General features: G+C 42.2%; 1 protein-coding gene across 3 annotated transcripts in view; it reads right to left on the bottom strand.

The window, feature by feature from the left end:
• Positions 1-17,220: 17,220 nt before the first annotated feature.
• The window catches only part of ADGB (androglobin), a 178,074-nt gene continuing 175,188 nt past the window's right edge, over positions 17,221-20,106 (bottom strand). For 2 of the 3 annotated variants that reach the window (XM_039911155.1, XM_039911153.1), the window contains one exon: positions 17,662-17,874. In XM_039911155.1, coding sequence (XP_039767089.1) covers positions 17,861-17,874 — 14 coding nt within the window. In that variant the 3' untranslated portion in view covers positions 17,662-17,860. Of the gene's footprint in view, positions 17,875-20,106 lie in introns of all 3 variants that reach the window. The other variant, XM_029058720.2, reaches the window with a different exon arrangement.

A 20,106-nucleotide genomic window follows, 5' to 3' on the forward strand; every position in this document is an offset into this window, starting at 1 on the left:
GCTTCAGAGAGCCGAGCAGTAGCTCTTATCGAACAGGAACTTTGTAAAGAATCACGGGACAGGGAGTAGTGCACAAAAACAACAGGTGCCACAATCAACACAAGGGGCAGTCTTTGTGTGAGGGCACAGTGTGTTTGAGACTGCAGGTCTCACAATGGTCTTTTTGGGACACATGTACCCATACGTGACTCTCATTAACAAGTATAAAGGACAGCTATACATGCCCTGCAACTGTTGCTGGCAGTTGTGGTCCAATGTGCTGTGATGAACACCAAGTACCACAGTGAGCATACTTGGAGTTCACTGTTAGAATGCTTCTTCCAAAATCAATTTCTTGGGGTTAGAATTCAGGATATTTTCCAACTTGGAGTGGTTACCTAAGATAGCAGAAATTCAATGACTATCATGGTCTTGACAGTTTCCCTGTGATCCACTCTAAGTAAATAGCCTGGCCTACTTTATGTGAAAGTGGAATAAATGAACGATGAGTCAGTTGTGCTTTTTTATTCTTGTACTTTCCCAATTCAAGAAAAGAAATGCTGGTGAATCAGATAAGAAGAAACAAGTTTGGGTATGTGCTTCAAAACTTAGTGTCATACATGTTGGGGATGAAAATGAATATTAAAATATCATTTCTCTACTCATTAAACCTCCAGTGGTTCCCACTGCTTTTTAAATAATGCTAAAATTCCAGCCCAGTGATGATAATGATGATGATTGTGGTGGTATTTAGTAAGAGCTCATTATGTAGATACAATATTATCAAGTTGGACATGGTCCCTATCCCAGAAGAAGCTCACAGTCTAAGATTGAATTTTTTCCCCAGTGTACCTTATTCTCCCTCATGACTTCTTTTTACCTGTTAGTCGTAATCTGTAGTACTCCCAACCAAGCCTCCTAGCTGTTTCTTGAGCCTGATCCTCTTACCTCCAGTTAAATTCCAACACCTTTCCCCCTCCAGGAATGCACCTTCCCCTTAAAAGTCCTTGTAAAAAGGCACTTCCTCCATGATAATTACCCCATGTCATGCCATCCACTCAGGCACCTCAACTTTATGACATTATCTATTGGTAACTGATTGATGTATCCACTTATGTTCATGCTCTTTTAACTATTAGATATTCATCAAGTTATGTCTACTCACATTCCCAATAGATTGAAAACTCCTTTAAGGCAAAGATTAGACCTTCTATTTCTTCTGTATGACCCCCAAGCAACAAGTACATTGCTCGGCACTCAGAAGGTGCTGAGTAAATTATGGTGATCAATCTATCAACTAGTGATATTTATTGAGCACTTACTATGTGCCAAGCCTGTACAAAGTGCTTGGGAGAGTACAATACAAAAGAAGTAGCTAACATTTTCCCTGCCCATTATGCTTACAGTCTAGAGGGGGAAACAGATATTAAAATTAATAAATAATTTATAGCATTATTATTGTGGTGACGATTATAACAATCATAATGATGGTGACATTTTTATTAAGTGCTTACTCCGTGTCAGTAGATACAAAATAATCAGATGAGACAGGGAAACTGATTCACCATGGCAAATAACCACCTGTGTGAGTTGCCTTAGAATTGGGGATCAAATCTATCTTTTAAAAATAATCAAACAGCTTAATTGATGTAAAAGGTCTTTTTCCATCTGCTGCCCTTTACTTTGGCTGGGATTTGTATATTGAAACACAGACTGGAGACAAGAGTTTTACAAGATGTCCTGATTCTGAATTTGAAGACAAGTTGTGTGTATAAAATGCAATAAATCCTGGGTGCCAAGATGAGAAACTTGGTGGATATTGCCTAAAACAGAAAGAATTCAGAATAATACCATATGTGTGTTAAGCATTCAGTGTGATATTCCAAGTTGCTGGAGAGAAAGAGAGCACGGCAGTCACGTGTTTGTTACTGAGAGTGAGGGGTTTCAACCAGATCAACCTGGTTCTATTTTTCATACATGGACAATGGCTTGCCAGACTTCCAGTGAAATGTAATCAACTATTCTGTTAACCATCTTGCACTGCATTTGCAGGAGGTTGACAGGGCCTCACCTCAGCAATTTTGTGCCTGGGAAATGGCTGTGAACTAAGGCTTCTCTACCTAGATTTTATCACCAGCTGGGCAGCAACTCTCTTGGTGCTGAGGACTGGACTTGGGAGAAGGGGGAAGGGAGAATGATGCCAACTGGACAAGACAACTCTGGATAAGTAATTCCCCATATGAATTATTATTAAAGTGCATGAATATGTTCATGAGATCCACAAAATAAGCCAAAAAAAATACTGAAAAAAAGGGATAGAAACACACTATCTTTGTCTGATCAACAGCAATGGAAAGATGCACCCATGATAAAATAATTTGAGGTATATGCTTTTGTGTCCATCTGTAAATACTTTATTTTCAAAATGCCATCTTTCGCATCTTATTTGGCAAATGGGGATCTAGCCCTTATAGACTAGAAAGCTTTAGCAACTAGATTTGTTGTCTAATGCTAAATTGAATTAGGCTGTAATCTCTAATCAAGTCAGTCAAAATAATTCAGGAATGGAGGAGTTGAAGCCAAGGTAAACTTTGAATCCATGTTCTCTATCCCCCACTCTGACAGACCATCTGCATTTCCATTTTCCATTGAAGTTGAGTCAGTGGCATTTATTAAGAGTTTACTATGTGCAGAGTACCGTACTAATCACTTGATAAAACAACACTTAAAACCTCTTTAAGTGTATTTCCTCCTTTTCCATTTCTTCAAATAGATTCTTTGGGCCAACAACAAATAATTTGTCTGGAATTCTAGCTAAAGATTTTGGAGCTGCATTCTACTAGGAAAGATATGGCCTGGTTACCATAAGAAGTTGTGCAGAAGATCCAAGCAGGGTTTGGACAACTTAAGGGATGGCAAATTTCCCTCTAGAGTTAGTAGGGACAAAGTCAGGGCCATTAGGCGATCAAGGCTACATAGGTTAGAGTCACAAAATGAGTGATTAAGCCCAAGGAGGTTAGAGCTATGTGAGGTGACTAGAGGGTAAGGAGTCTGGTCTAGTGGAAAAAAATCACTAGCCTGGGAGTTAAAGGCCAGTAGGTGCTGTGGCTAGAGGAGCAGAATTTCAGACTCCTTGTGGTTCAGAGGCCAACAGAGTTTTCTGCCATTGACTGCTTCAGCAGTGGCCACCAGAACCTTTCTGAGGTTTTGTGGAGGTAGCACCATACTGTTGAGATGGAACCATTATTGTGGTTGGTTTTTCTCCATCCTCTGGGGCAGAGCAAGGCTGGTTGGGCTAAAAATTTCCCAGTGATACAGAGTACAGCCAGTGTGGGACCCTGAGAAGCCAGCATGATGGTCCAGGAGAGGAGCCCTGAATGTCACCGTGCGAGAGTGGCCGGTTCCCGGTATATTAATTTGGCTTTCTGACCCCTCTACAATTACCTAGTAATTTAGAATATTCTAATCCCCTAAACTTACTCCAAATATTTACGATCAAGAGGTTATTTTGGTAACTTACGTAATTTCCTTCCAGACAGTAAGCCGCTTCTGGACAGATTACCAACTTGATTATATTGATCTCTCCCAAGCGTTTTGCACAGTGCTGTAAGCATGCAATAAATACAATTGCCTGGTCGATTGATTTTTCTTTGGCTTTTCATCTTCATGAAATCATATTTACTATCTATACTTCTAAACGGGGTGCTTGGGTGAAGAATTCATATAAAATTAAAGCGAGAGAGCAAGAGAAGGAATGAAAGAATTTCAATTCCTCAGGCCCAATATGATAAATTTGAGGTTGGTCTTTGTGGAAATTAAGATACTGAGGCCATGAAAATGTTTCCAGGGGCAGATGGGATAAATAACTTTGCCTCATCTTTGAGAAAGTTGTAAACCACTATTCACTTACTTGCCTGGTAGTGAAAGTATAGCTGAGGTAAGGTTTATGATCCATTTTTCCAAAATCCAGGAGCCTCATATGTGGGGTGGCCCCTGATGACACTATATCAGTAGTCTGGGCACCCCTTAGCTGAGCCCTCCCCACACCCAGTACCAGATGGAGAACAGGCCAGCTGAAAGCCAAACTCACAGTGCCAGGTGGAGCTGGGGATAGCATCTGTCAAGCAGCCTGGGTCTTTCTTGTGCTTGGAAATAAGTCTGTAGCACTTTTCAGAGAGGAAGAGATGTCTGGGCTTAATTCCAGTGTGGGCAATTACACTGATTACCTAAATTCCCTTGGCTGTGTAAATCACATGCACTATTCTTCTCTCTCTAACGAATCAAGTTGTACTTCCAGTCCCTCTGACAGATCCATGTTCTCCTTGGAAGTTGGCTTTATGACATTCTAACCATTGATTAAATAAGCTCCATGAACCAAAACAATTCTATCTGAATACAACAGTGTCCCTTTCCTGTATTTTAGCTATTTGGTTTCCACGCCTTTCCTATTGGAGTTGTCAAGCTAGCACTAATGAAGTGGAAAAATTCAGTCTTTGGAGGGAATTTCACTGTGCAAATTTCCAATCAGTGGCATTTATTGAGCGCTTACTTAAATGACCAAAATAACCTCTACATGGACAATATCTGGAATCAATTTGGGGGTTGGAATATTCTACTGTACTAAGTGTTGGAAGAGTACAACACAACAGCCTCAGTAGAACTCTCCTTTCCCACAGAGAGCTTATGATCTGAAGGACTGGAAGAGAAGTGAAATGGTATTGCACCAAGGTTCTCTCTCTCTCCATTTTGATGATGGGATGAAATCCCTCAATTAGGGAATGAGTGACAGTGGTGACATGGACCCTGCCCTTCCCACAAAAGGAAACAGAAATGGATGCCATTTCTTCAAACACTTCCATCCTGCATTTTTTCTCTCTCCCTCTCCACCCCCCTTCCTTCTAACCCTAGGATGCAATGTGAACCTCCCTTTGGACTTCTAGTGGTTAAATTGTTTTCTGGGCACTTTGTATGTTAGTTTCATGATGCTGACAGTAAGTTGAAAATGTGCCTTGTGGAAGCTGAAGGAAGATTCTGGTGATTAAGCTGTTTTAGGTCACATAATAATAATAATAATGGTATTTGTTAAGTGTGTATTATGTGCCAGGCACTGTATTAAGCGCTGGAGTGGATACAAGCAAACTGAGTTGGACACAATCCCTGTCCCATGTGAAGCTCAGTCTCAATCTGAGAAGCAGTGTGCAGTGTGGCTCAGTGAAAAGAGCGTGGGCTTCAGAATCAGAGGTCATGGGTTCGACTCCTGGCTCTGCCACTTGTCAGCTGTGTGACTGTGGGCAAGTCACTTAACTTCTCTGTGCCTCAGTTACCTCATCTGTAAAATGGGGATTATCTTTGAGCCTCACGTGGGACAAACTGATGATCCTGTATCTGCCCCAGCGCTTAGAACAGTGCTCTGCACATAGTAAGCGCTTAACAAATACCAACATTATTATCAATCCCCATTTTACAGATGAGGTAGCTCAGGCCCAGAGAAGTGAAGTGACTTGCTCAAGGTCACACAGCAGACAAGTGGCAGAGCCAGGATTAGAATCCATGACCTTCTGACTCCCAGGCCCATGCTCTATATAACTACATAGCAGCACTATGCCATGTTGCTTCAGTGTAACTTAAAATAAAAGCAATATAGCTGGAAGAGCAGCAAATAGCCAGATTGAGGGTCATATGCTGTGGAGGATATTGGGATATCTGAATGTCCATAGAGAAGCTAAATTTTAAAAAAAGGAAAGAGGCTGCAAAGAGAGAGTAAGATGGAAAGAATGATGGAGAAGAGCGATAGTGATGTCAGACACGTACACATTTTTGACAATCAAGTCTCTGGATATGTTTGAATCTTAAAATGTCGATCTTAATCTTTCTGCTGTGTGTGTCTTTACAATCTGAATGTGTGTGTGGGTGTGTGTGTGTGAGCGTGTGTATGTAAGTATATTGGGAGATGGCATGGGATGATGAGAATTGAGGGGAGCGATGAAATCAGATGGATGAGAAAGGGAGGGAATGGGGTCTTCATGAGAAAACATTCATGGATGATTGTTGCTTAGCTTGGGGGTGCCGGGCCATTTCACACTTTGATTTGGTCTCCCAGGTAGGCACAACCCATCAGGTACTTCTGTACCTTCCCCCGGAGCACAATCGGCACACGTTTTCCTTAAGAAAAAATGAGAATCTAATTCCATTTCATCAGTGGTAACTATTAGGTGCTTCCTGTCTGCAGAGAACTGCATTTGGGAGAGTACAATACAATAGAGTTGGTATGAAATTACAGTTTGTTTCTCTTGACCCAGAGTTTATTCTCCCCTATAGGGTAGCAGGAATAAAAGTAGACCAAAGATCCTTTCCACATTAAACATTTATAAGTGAAAAGGACAAAGAAGTTTACCTGAGGGAATGAGGAGATTCTTCTCTCCATTGCTGCCGCTGACAGAGAGAACCCAAAACTACCTGAAGCAGCCCCTTCAACACTGGCAGCCCATTTCCTGGCAGTCCCCACATGTTTAATTAGCAATGGTAGCTAGCTAGCTGTCCCAGAAGCTAAAATCAATCCATCAATGCTATTTATTGAGTGTTGGCTTTTTGCAGAGCATTGTACCAACCTCTTGGGAGAATACAATACAATTGAGTTGGTAGACATGATCTCTGCCCTCAAGAAGCTACAGTTTGAACGGGGAGTCAGGCACAAAAATAGACTGCAGATAGGAGGAATGGCAGAGAATAAAGATGTGAACATAAGTGAAATAGTTTTATGTGAACTGGAAGAAGCAAGGTGGCTTAGTGGATAGAGCATGGGCCTGGGAATCAGAGTGATCTGGGTTCTAATCCTGGCTTCCCCACTTGTCTGTTGTGTGACCTTGGACAAGTCACTTAACTTCTCTGTGCCTCAGTTACCTCATCTGTAAAATGGGGATTAAGGTTGTGGGCCCCACGTGGTACATGACTATATCTTGTATTTATTCCAGCGCTTAGGGCAGTGACTGGCACATAATAAGCACTTAATACCATAAAAAAGAAAATGATGTGCTAAAGTAGATGCAAAGTAATCAGGTTGGACATAATCCCTGTCCCACAAGGGGATCACAAGTCTTAATCCCCATTTTCTAACTGAGGCAACTGAGGCACAGAGAAGTTAAGTCACTTCCCCAAGGTCATGCAGCAGACACATGGTAGAGCTGGGATTAGAACCCACATCCTCTGACTCCCAGACCTGTGCTCTTTCCACTAAACCACGCTGCTTCTCTAACCAATCAGAATTTCTGAGGGAGGCTGAGTAAAACCTGGTCAGAGTGCCTCCCCTCCATAAGTTTTTCATCCTGTCTGAGGCCAAAAGAAACATCTACATGCCCTCGTTTAAGACTGCTCAAAGGAGCTGGTGTTAAATAAAGGAAACTTTTAGGATAAATATCATAAATATTGTATTTCATCCTAAAGATCTTGGGAAATCATTAAAGAGGCCTCACTTCCCTCCACAAAAACCCCATTTAAAAAGTCCCACAGGTGGGGGGGATCTCTTGGCTTCATAGTCACCCACTCAAGGAACAGTCTGGCTCATGTCTGTGGAACCCAAAATCGGTTAGCATTTGGCTGCCACCTGCTGTCTTCTCCCAGTCACTGACCCTTCTCACACCAGATAAACCAGAATTTCAGGCTCTTTGGAGGGAATTTTTCCAGGAGAGAAATCTGTTTTTGTCTGGGATCTGCAAAGGGCAGGCCTCGCTTTATCAGCACCACCATCCTCCCTGTCTCACAAGCCTGTAACGTTGGTGTTATCCTCGACTCATTTCTCATTCAACCCAAAATCCACCCTTGCCTCTACATCCAAACTGCTAACATATTAATCCAAGCACTTATCCTATCCTGCCTTGATTACTGCATTAGCCTCCTTGCCGACTTCCCTGCCTCCTGTCTCTCCCCCTCCAGTCCAAATTTCACTCTGATGCCCTCAGCATCATTCTACAGCACAATTCAGTCCGAGTTCATGCACTTCTCAAGACCCTCCAAGAGTTGCCCATCCATCTCTGCATCAAACAGAAGCTCCTAATATTAGCTTTAAAGCACCTTTAAAGCACTCAATAAGCTTGCCCCCTCCTATCTTACCTCCCTGATTTGCTACTTCAACATATCCCACATATTTCACTCTCATACCAACCTACTCCCTGTACCTCGATCTCGTCTATCTCATCACCAACCCCTTGTCCATGTCCTGTCTCTGGCCTCGAATGGCCTCCCTTTTCAAATCCAACAGATAATCACACTCCCCACCTTCAAAGCTTTATTAAAAGCATATCTCCCAAGAGGTCTTCCCCAACTAAGCCCTCATTTCCCCTTCTCCCACTGCCTTCTCAATCATCCTTGCACTTGGATTTGCAACCTTCATTCACCCCTCCCTCTGCCCTACAGCACTTATGTATATATTAATCATTTATTCATTTGTATTTATGTCTGTCACTCTCTAGACTATAAGTTAATTATGGACAGGGAACGTGTCTGCCTACTCTATTATAATGTATTCTCCCAAGTGCTTAATACAGTGTTCTGTACAGAGTAAGTGATCAATAAGTATGATTGACATTGATAAACCAATAATTGGTCCAGACAGACCAATCTAATGTTTAATTTGTTGCCATCTCTCTAACCCCCCAGGCTTGATGTTTGACATTCTGTGTCTGGAATGCTGTCTGTTACAACTTAAGCCCTGAGGAAACCCAGTATTTTACATACTTGGACTGGGGCACCATGTGGGACAGAGCCTGTGTCCAATTGATTATCTTGTATCTGCTTGTGCTCTTGGCAGAGTGCTTGGTACAGAGTGCTAGTAACAAATACTATTGTAATTATTATTATTATTATTCCTCTGGGCTAGCTTTGAGTCTTATCCAGGACTCTCATTTATACTTCAGTGGGCAGATTTTGGGCTGTTCCCTCCCTCATTGCTGCCTCTAAAGCTCAGGCAGTCCTGAGCAATTTCAGGAATGGTCAGGCCCCATGGGGCTAGCAGTGAGATGTCGCTCTTGTTTCTGCTGGTCTCTCCAGATAGGGTTTTGGGGATTTTTTAAATGGAATTTCTTAAGTGCTTACTATGTGCCACTGTAGAGATGAGGTAACTAAGTCACAGAGAAGTGAAGTGACTTGTCCAAGGTCACATAGTAGACAAGTAGCAGAACCGGGACTAGAACCCAGGTCCTTCTGTCTCCCAGGTCTGGGCTGTAAGCTCCTTGAGGGCAAGGACCACACCTCTTCCTCACTTGTGTCTTGCACTTTGCCTTGGGTCTTCAGATGAATCCTTGAGACACATTCGCTAAGTTTCATCATTGCAGTTTGGTGGCACAAAGTCTAACAGTAGTAGGGAGAACAATCCCTGGAATGTTGGACATTAAATGATTTGATATGGTCTGGTCAAAAGAGCCATCATAGCCATAAAAATAAATGTAATGAATTATTTTTCTCAACACGAGAAGAATTTTATTTTTCTTGAGGTAACCAACAGACATTTTAACATACCACATTATTGTTACTTTGAGGATGAATGAGGCAGTGAAATATTATGCACTGTTTTGTGCTTCTCAGAAAAAGGTAGGAGTAGCAGCATTTATTGAGAGCCCACTTGGAGCAGGGCACAGTACTAGACATTTGGGAAATGCAAGAGCCATGTTTCCTGCTTACACTGAAAAGCAGGAGACAAACATGAAAATTATGACCTAGAACTAGACTGGTTAAAATAAATAATTTTTAAGTACACAATTAGTGTGAAGGTGGCTGTCTTTTAATTTGTAGGTGCTAGAGTTGGCTAAAGGATGATGTGACTCAGGGTGCTGGGAAATCAATTGGAGGAAACTTGGAGGAAACTTTCAAAGGATTGAATGTGAGGAGAGCTGTGGTCTGTCTCATGTCAGGAGGAAGGGAGTTCCAGTTCTAGAGTAACAGCAAAAGTGAGGGGACAGAGGTGGGAGAGTCAAGGGCAAAATGCAGCAAGAAGGTTGACTAGGGAGCAGCTAAGACAGCAAATAAATATTTATTGTATTATTATTATTATTGCATTTAAGTGATTATGTGCCAAACACTGCACTAACTACTAGTATAGATATAATAATAATTAATAACATTTTTTTAAACACTTACTCTGTGCCAAGCACTGTTCTAAGCACTAGAGTAGATGTAAGATAATCAGATCAGACACAATCCCTGTCATCCATGGGGCTCACAGTCTAAGTAGGAGAGAGGACACAGAAGTTCAGTGACTTGTCCAAGGTCACATAACAGGTGTCCCAAATGAAGTTCACAGACTAAAAGAGAGGAAGAACTGGTATTTAATCCCGATTTTACAGGTGATGAAACTGAGGCCCAGGGAGGTTAAGTAACTTGCCCAAGATCACAAGGCAGGCAAGTGGCAAAGCCAGGATTAGAACCAAGATCCTCTGACTCCGAGGCTTGTGCTCTTTCCACTAGCCAAACTGAGAACAGTTACGTAAGCCTGGGGAGTCTTGAAGCTGACTGTGAGGAGTTACTGTTTGGTGCAGAAGCACACAGGAAGCCAGTAGAGGGTTTTAAGGAGAAGAGTCTCCCCTTCTAGAATGTAAGCTCAGTGTGGGCAGAGAATGTATCTGTTGTATTGTTATATTTTACTTTTCCAAGTGCTTACAACAGTGCTCTGCACACAGTAAGCACTCAATAAATGGCTTAGTACAGTGCTCTGCACAGAGTAAGCGCTCAATAAATATGACTGAATGGATGAATAAATACAATTGATTGATTGATTGCGAGATATGGGCCAAATGATGCTTTAGGAAGATGATGCATGCAGCAGCAGGGAGTATGGACTGACCAGAGGAGAGGTTGGAGCCTGAGAGACCAGTAATGAGGCTAGTGAAATAATCCAGCCATGAGAAGGCCAGAGTTTGTACTAATGGAGGGAGAGGACAGGGTCAATCTGGTAGATGTTGTGTAGGAAAAAATGGTAGGACTGAATGTGAGAGTTCAATGTCAGTGAGGAGTTGTGGGTTTCAGGGAAAGCGATGATGGTGGGGTTGTTGACAAATTAAAATTCAGAGGGAGGAGGGGCTCTAGGGGGAAAGATTAGGAGTTCTATTTTGGACATTTTGAATGTGAGGTGCTATAAAAATTCTATAAAAATTAGAACTCAAGGACAAGAGTGTCTAAATTCCAGAAATCATGTGACTACATTTTGATCTTTACCAAGGCTGTCCTGAGGATCAGTTTCCAGTCTTTGATACTTATAGTACTCTCCAAAGCACTTAATACTGTGCTCTGCACATAGTAACACCTCAATAAATAGCACTGATTGATTATTGAATGACCCAAGATTATAACAAAGTATATAATCCATAACATAAAAAAATAGTATTAGCAAAGCTTCCTTTCTCTTTTTGCCATCATGTGAAAAAAGGTAAAGAGTTCTTGAATTATTCACCTTGAAGTCACAATAGAGAATCAGAATTGTGTTGGTTTTGACAAAGGTTAAATGTAAGTGTTTGCAATGTGCTTGCATTTAATGGAAAAGAATATAAAACTCAGAATGGAGTAAAAAGTGAATTCAGATCTTAAACTACTAAAACTCATCTTTTCTTTGATTAATCAGCCTATGATCCCTATGCAATACCAACGTCTTTGAGCCCACCCTAATCCCCTCCCCACTCGCTTTCATATTGTATGGGGTTATATACATTTATCTAAATTGACCTAACCCTTCCTCTGTGTATAGGCTGTCCTATGGCCCCAGAATTTTGTAGCTCCTTAATGGTGGTTAAAAAAGCCACTAATTTTTCAAAATTGGTACTGGTCCAGAGAAATTGGTTGCTTTCTTGCAATTGCCTGCTGCTTGTTGCTTTTTGTCCACATTGAAAGCTTAGGCTTCTATTTCCAGGTTGGAGTATGCTCAGAACATGCCCAAATTAGGGAAAAAAATCACACACTGGTAAGGAGTGTTGTATTTAAAGCTGTATTTACTCTCAAGCAATGAATCAATTTTATTTACTGAGCGCTTACTTTGTGCAGAGCACTGAACTAAGTGCTGGGATGAATATAGTACAGTGGAGTTGGTAGATGCAATTCCTGCCCTCAAGGGACTGTAGACTGTAATGTCTCTGTAGACCATAAACTCTTTGAGGGCAGGGATTATGTCTACCAATTCTGTATTGTACCTTCCCAAACACCTAGTACAGTGCTCTGCACACAGTAAGCGCTCAATAAATATCATCGATAGATCGAAAGACGCTTATAACCCTAATGGCCACAACCTCATTTTTGGGAAGGAAATGAAAGATTTGTTTTTGAACTACACAATTCTCAACAGAGACAGAGGTGTGTGACAGGGGAGAAGGACAAGCAGAAGGGTTGGGATGCAATAATGCAGCAGAGACATGCATGCAGTGGGGGATTGGGGGTTCTTCATTGAGAGCCACACGTGCTGCTCACTACTCCAGAGGGAAAGGAGAAAGGAGGAGGATGAGTTAATTCACTGAGTACTATTGTATGCCACACTTGGGAGAGTGAAAGAGAAGGAAACTTTCTGCCACTCTTTTTCTTACTGTCCTAAGTGCTAGATTTAATTTTTATATGACCCATATAATATCATCAGCCCTGTTTCAATGTTACAAAATCTATGGAAAAAAAGTGGAACAATTATGCAAGTAATGTAGTATGCTCATTTCCAGAAGACAAACATTTTGTGGTGAAATGCTGCCATCTGTAATATATTTAAAAATGTGTAAAACACTTTTTGTTTATCCTGAAGCTCTTCTCCTTACATCAGATATTGAGTATGTAATGAAAACTGTATGACAAAAACATACATGTGATTGAAAGTAACTTAACGTAATGAAGAAAAATCTGTTTTATAGTTTGAGGCAACAGGTAATTGGCCTGCAGAATGAAATCAAAATAAAATTTAAAAACCCATTAGAATGCTCATTGCTATTCAGTAAAAAGCTTTATCAGTGTGAGCCAGAGAAATTCACCTTTCCCAGAAACTGGAGAACCGCACTCATCTGTTTTTCTCTCACCCAGTTCTGTCCCTGTTTGCCACCTGGCTGAAAAACCAGGTGATGTATGGGCTCAAGGAAGAATTCAAAGTACCTGAAATTAACTGAACAATTGTTGTGCAACTAATAATAACCATTAATCATTGGGCTGAAAACCAGCCAGCCCTGACTAAGCTCTTGTATATAGTGAAGCAGCATGGCTTAGTGGATAGAGAATGGGCCTGGAGAGACCCTGGGTCCTAATACTGGCTCTGCCACATGTCTGCTGTGTGAACTTGGGCAAGTCACTTCACTTCTCTGTGCCTCAGTTACTTTAGTTATAAAATGGAGATTAAATCCTATTCTCTCCTATTTAATCCTACTGTGAGCCACCAAGTGAGAAATGGATTGGGTCCAACCTGATTAACTTGTATCTACCCCTGTGTTTAGCACAAATGCTTGGCATGTAGCTTAAAAGTACCTTAAATTTTTTTATTTCCCCATTTGCCCTCCCCTCGGCATCCACTATGCATTTGACTGTGTCGCCCTTAGGTATGTTAGTATCCCAGCCCCAGAGCACTTATGTATGTATCCTTATACTGCACTACTCCCTTTTCTGAAATGCATTTTAACGTCTGTCTTCCCTTGTGGATGTAAGCTCACTGTAGGCAGGGGTTGCATCTAACAACTGTGTTTTACGGTACTTTCTCAAGTGCTAAGTACAGTGTTCTGAACATGGTAAGTGATCAATAGATGCCAATGATTGATTTTTATTCATTTAATGTATCCAAAGCCTTATTAAAATTACATCTTCTCCAAATTAGCCCTCATTTCCCTTACTCCCTCTCCTTTGGTGTCCCCTATTCTCTCCCACTTGCATTTAGATTTGCACCCTACATGCACCCCACCCTCAGTCCCATGGCACTTTGTACATACTTGTAATTTATTTTAGTTTCCTCTCCTTGACTGTAATCTCCTTGTGGACAGAGAATGTGTCTTCCAATTCTGTTATACTGAACTCTCCCAAGTGCTTAGTTTGCACACTGTAAACACTTAATGAATACAAGTGATTGACTGATCCAAACCTTAAGCGATAGTAGAGCCAATTTGGCTGAATTTTTTTTTAATAGTATTTGTTAAATGCTTACTGTGTGTCAAACACTATTCTAAGTGCTGGGGTAGATACAAGTTGATTAGGTTGAACACAGTGTCTGTCCCGCAAAGGGCTCACAGGCTAGGTAGGAATAAGTCAATCGTATTTATTGAGTCCTTACTATGTGTAGAACACTGTGCTAAGCACTAGGGAGAATACAATATAACACTATAACAGACACATTCTCTGCCCACAATGAGCTTACCAGAGGGGGAGGGAGACAGTATAAATAAATAAAATTACAGATCTGTACATAAGTGCTGTGGGACTGGGGGGAGGGGATGAATAAAGGGAGCAAGTTAGGGCAACACAGAAGGGAGACGAAAGGAGGGCTTAGTCAGGGAAGGCTTCTTGGAAGAGATGTGCTTTCAATAAGTTTTGGAAGTTGGGGAGAGTAATTGTCTGTCGCATATGAGAAGGGAGGGTGTTCCAGGCCAGAAATAGGATGTGGACTAGAGGGTGGGGAGTGAGATAGACAAGATCGAGGTATAGTAAGAAGGTTAGCATTAGAAGAGTGAAGTGTGTGGACTGGGTTGTAGTAGGAAAGTAGTGAGGTGAGGCAGGCGGGGACAAGATGATTGAGTGCTTTAAAGCCAATGGTAAGAAGTTTCTGCTTGATGCAGAGGAGGATGGGCAACCACTAGAGTTTCTTGAAGAGTGGGGAAACACGAATGGGAATGTTTTTGTAGAAAAATGAACCAGGCAGTAGGGTGAAGTATGGACTGGAGTGGGGAGAGACAGGAGGCAGGGAGGTCAGCAAAGAGGCTGATACAGTAATCATGGCGGGATAGGATTAGTGCTTGGAATAATTTGGATGGAGAGGAAAGCGCAGATTTTAGTGATGTGATGATGATGGTATTTGTTAAGCATTTACTATGTGCCAAGCACAGTTCTAAGCACCAGGGTAGATATAAGATAATCAGGTTGACCCACATGGAGCTTATAGTCTTGATCCCCACTTCACAGATGAGTTAACTGAGGCACAGAGAAGTTAAGCAAATTGCCAAAAGTCACATGGCTGACAAGTGGCAAAACAGAGATGAAATTAAATCCCGACAGGATTTAGTGATGGATCGAATATGAGGATTGAATGAGACAGAGGAGTCAAAGATAATGCCAAGGTTACAGGCTTATGAGACAGGAAGGATGGTGCTGCCATCTTCAGGGATGGGAAAGTCAGGAGAAGAGCAAGGTTTGGATGGAAAGATAAGGAATTCTGTTTTAGATGTTAATTTTGAGATGATGGTGGGACATCCAATTAGCAATGTCACATCCAAGTAGAGAGAAGGAGAACAGGAAAACTGAGACACAGATAAGTTAAGTGACTTGCTCAAGGTCCCACAGCAAACTTTGGCAGAACCAGGATTAGAACCCAGGTCCTCTGACTCCCAAGTCTATCTCTTTACACTAGCCCATGCTGCTTCCCAGGCCATGCTGCTTCCTGAAGAAACGTTCAAAAAAAGCTTTCTGAAGAATCTCCTGGGGGTAGGATTCTATGCTTTCTAATATAAAAATAATGGTATTTGTAATTTATTTGTTAAGCGATTACTATGTGCCAAGCACTGTTCTAAGTGCTGGAATCTGCCTTGTCCTGCCTGGCTAACAGACCAACCCTGCCCAATTCCCTGACTTGGTAAGAAGTCCTGGGAAGAGAGAATAACTATTTATTAAATGCCCACTTGGTGCACTGCACTAATGGAGGCACTCAGAAAAGGCAGAAATAAAGAAGTGATCCATTGCCTACCCACAAGGAATTTACACTCTATTTGGGGAAAGTATAATACAACATTTCCAACAAGTTCAAATGATTAAGAATATGTCTACACCTGAGTTTTGAAGATGGGTATGAATACGGTCAGAAGTGGCAGTGTTGACTGATGAAATTCTGTGGCTCAGGGTCCATCGTCACCCTCCCCCAGCCCACTCTGGTCTGGTCCCTGCGGTTGGAGAGAGAGCATGGATGGTGGATCTGCCACCCACAGCCTCTGTTCCCAATGGTCCAGAGCTCTGAGTTCTGAGCTAAGCCCAGACAGACTCTGCTGCCCCATGGTCTGGACTTTGCCTCTGTTCCCAGTGCATAACAGGGAACAGAAAGCAATGGGTTGCAGATGGGGGGCAAGGGAGGAAGCAGACCCAGGATGATGACCTCAGAGGCCGGAGCTACTGCTTCAGGAGGAACCCAGCTAGGTCCTAAACATTGCATTCTCTGCGGCCCAAAGCTGGGGACTGGGGTAGGGTTAGGGTGGCTGTGGGAAGAGTGACTAATTTGGGGAAAATCACTGTTTTGCTTCGCTCTGCATGCAACATCACATGTTAGGGCCATGTGATGCAGGAACAGTGGCACTTGAATTTTGGCCTCAGATCACACAGCCTGATGACAGCCCTGGATTCCAGCTCAGACTTACTGTCTGGGTTTGACGTCCTCTGACATAGCTGCCACAAGCCTTTCAAAAATAAGCTTTGGGGAGGGCTGTAATTTCCTCCCCAGCAGAAACATGGAGTAACAGGACACACCACTAGACGCTGACCTGACATAATCATAGCTACTGCATCTTTAGGGGAAAGAGCATGGACCTGGGAGTCAGAGGACCTGGTTCTTATCCTGGTTCCACCACTTGTCTGCTGTCTGATCTTGGGCAGGTCACTTTACTTCTCTGTGACTCAGTTTCCTCATTTGTAAAACAGGGGATTAGGACTGTGAGCCCTAAGTGGGATGGACTGTGTCCAACGTTGTATCTACCTCAACCTTGTATCTACTATGTGCCTGGCACATAGTAAGTGCTTAAAAAATACCACTCCAAAAAAGTTTCCTTCTTTCTTTCCCTCTCCCTGCAGCTTTGTCCTCTATAGTGTCCAGCTAAGTTGCCTTGCATTACTTATCCTGAAGATACATGGTTCGGTCATCTGGTCCTATAGTCCCAGTGTAAAGTGAGAGGAGACACTTTGCTCTTGTGAAGGCCGGCAAGGTGCGGTGTTTTTTTGTTTGTTTGGTATTGTTAAGCGCTTACTATGTGTAAAGCACTGTGTTGATTTCCAACAACCATTCTGCCCCTCCACAAGATGGAGGGCTTTACCCAATGCATTTAATCAGATTCTCATGAATAGATGTGTATAAATATTTAATTGAATTGTTAAAGAAATTTCCATGAAGTTGAACAAGATTTCTTAAATACTAGTAAATCTCTTTTAAAAATTATGATTTTTCACCATTTTTAAAAATTATCTTGTTTCACAAACAGTTGTTGACTGCTTTCAAAGTTACATGTTTCCAACTTTGGTTTACAGTGAGAATGAAATAAGGCAGTATGACTGCTGAGAGCCCAATTTCTGCCACATACAATTATGTTACTTATAAAGTTAAAATAATTATGAACACTAGATTTAAAAATACCCAAACTATAAAAATGCAAGTACTAAGAGAAAAAGCCCAAGGCAGATTATGGACTGTCACACAAAAACAATTGTGCTTTCTATTTTCTCAACCTTATTAAAATGCCAAAAAAATTGTTACCCTGTGAGGTGTTTTTCTTCTTCTGAATAATGACAATGGTTGCATTGACAGAGTTACTTTTTTTTTCCTGAGCCTTTTCCTTGCTTTTTTCTCTGAGCATCTGGGCTCTTCCTCTCCTGCTCTGCTTGAAGTGCTGCTTCTTCAGCTGCCAGTACTTCTTGTTTTTTGAGCTCCGCTTCAAGAAGCTTACTTCTGTACGACTCTCGAGCAGTGAAAACCCTTGCTCGGGCTTCATCTAGGGATTCCTATGGAAAGAATTGCGGGGAATGAATGCAGGAAAAGGACACCAGTCCATTTGCCTGTTCCCTACTGGTATCCAGACTCTCGAATCAATTGACTGTCTTGGTCCAATATCCCACCTGGAGCCTCTATTTTAACATTTCTCCTGTCCCATTCATTTGTATTATACCATATAATACTCTGTGCATTTGAGCCCTATGGAGCAGAAGTAGCACGTTGATGCCCAGGGTTGGGGAGAATGTTTGGGAGAGCATTCTGTACTAGTAGTAGCATAGCCCCAATTCAGCTATGCCAGTGGCTGAACATAAAAAATACATTTCTAACCAGAATACCGGCTGCCTCCCCTGTCCTGTTTCCCAACCCCTTCCCACCCAGGCTGCTGCCCCAGGGGCAAATGGACTCTTGGAGAGGGGACAAGGAGGTAGGAAATTTTGCCCTCCCAGGACTGAATTTGATTGATCAAATTATTATGATGACAAGTGTTTTAGTTGTACATTTCTCAAACAACATTTGGTAAGTTAAAATCCACTAAAATCCGCAAATCAGTAAAATCCACTCCTTCCTCTCCATCCAAACTGCTACCACATTAATGCAAGCACTTATCCTATCCCACCTTGATTATTGTATCAGCCTCCTTGCTGACCTCCCTACCACCTGTCTCTCCCGACTCCACTCCATACTCCATTCTACTGCCTGGATCATTTTCCTTCATAAACATTCAAAACATGTTTCCCCACTCCTCAAGAAACTCCAGTGGTTGCTCATCACCTCTGCATCAAACAAAAACTCCTCACCATTGGCTTTAAAGCACTTAATCACCTTGCCTCCTCCTACCTCACCTCAGTACTCTTCTACTACAACCCAGCCCATACACTTCGTTCCTCTAATACTAACCTTCTCACTGTATCTTGATCTCGCCTATCTTGTCGCTGACCTCTCGCCTACATCCTACCTCTGGCTTGGAACAGATTCCCTCCTCATATCAGGCAGATAATTGCTCTCTCCCACTTTAAAGCCTTACTGAAGGCACAACTCCTTCAAGAAGACTCCCCTTACTAAGCCCTCCTCTCTTCTCCCCCTCCTTTCTGCATAGTCCTGACCTGCTCTCTTCATTCGTCTTCCCTCCCAACCCCACGGAACATTTGGATATATTGCATGTTTCAGTAATTTATTTATGTATATTAATGTCTGTCTCCCCTCTAGGCTGTGAACTCATTGAAGGCAGGGAATATATCTGTTGTTATATTGTACTCTCCCAAGCACTTAGTACAGTGCTTTGCACACAGTGAACGCACTCAATAAATAAGATTTGAATGAATGTTAGGGATGGTATTTATTAGATGCTTAATGGTGCCAAGCACTGTTCTAAGCCCTGGGGTAAGTGTAATCAGTGGTTACTTAGTGCTACTTACTATGTGCAGAATGCTCTATTAAGTGCTTGGGAGACTGCAACAAAGTAAGTAGATACAATTCGTGCTCTTGAGGAGTATACCTCTCGAGGAGTTTACGATATAGAGGGGGGACAGACATTTAAAGAAATTACAAGTAAGGGAAAGCAACATAGAATAATACATAACTGCTGTGGGTGTGGGATGAGTGCCTAGGTGCTTGGTGGGTAGGGATTCATGTCAGGAGGCAAGATAGCATGGAAGTGATGAGAGATTTATCAGGGAAGGATTCCTGGAGGAGATGTGATTTTAATAGGACTTTGAAGATGGGTAAAGTGGAGGCCTGTCAGAGAGTTAAGGGGAGAGAGTTCCAGGCAGGTGGGAGAGCATGACTAAGGGGTTGATGGAGACAGAAGTGACAGTGAGACACAATGAGTAGGTGGGTACAAGACCATTCATTCATTCAATCATATTTATTGAGCACTTACTGTGTGCAGAATTGTACTGTACTAAGTGCTAGGGAGAGTACAATACTATAATAAACAGTCACATTCCCTGCCCCCAACAAGCTTACAGTCTAGAGGGGCTTTCAGACCAGTCATACACAGTCCTTGTCCTACTTGAGGAGCAAAAGCTAAGATGTAGGGTGAGCAGGTATTGCCCTCCTTTTACAGATTAGGGAACTGAGGTCCAGAGAGGCTGACTGACTTGTCCAGGGTCAGACAGCAAACCAGTGACAGAGCTGGGATCATAACCCAAGCCTTCTCCTGCCTCTTTCCCATGCTCTTTCCACTAGGCTGCTTCTGGTAACTAAGACCATAACTAGCAGGCATCTTGAACCACTCACCT

Source organism: Ornithorhynchus anatinus, chromosome 2, assembly GCF_004115215.2.
Source record: "Ornithorhynchus anatinus isolate Pmale09 chromosome 2, mOrnAna1.pri.v4, whole genome shotgun sequence".
NCBI classification, from domain to species: Eukaryota; Metazoa; Chordata; class Mammalia; order Monotremata; family Ornithorhynchidae; genus Ornithorhynchus; species Ornithorhynchus anatinus.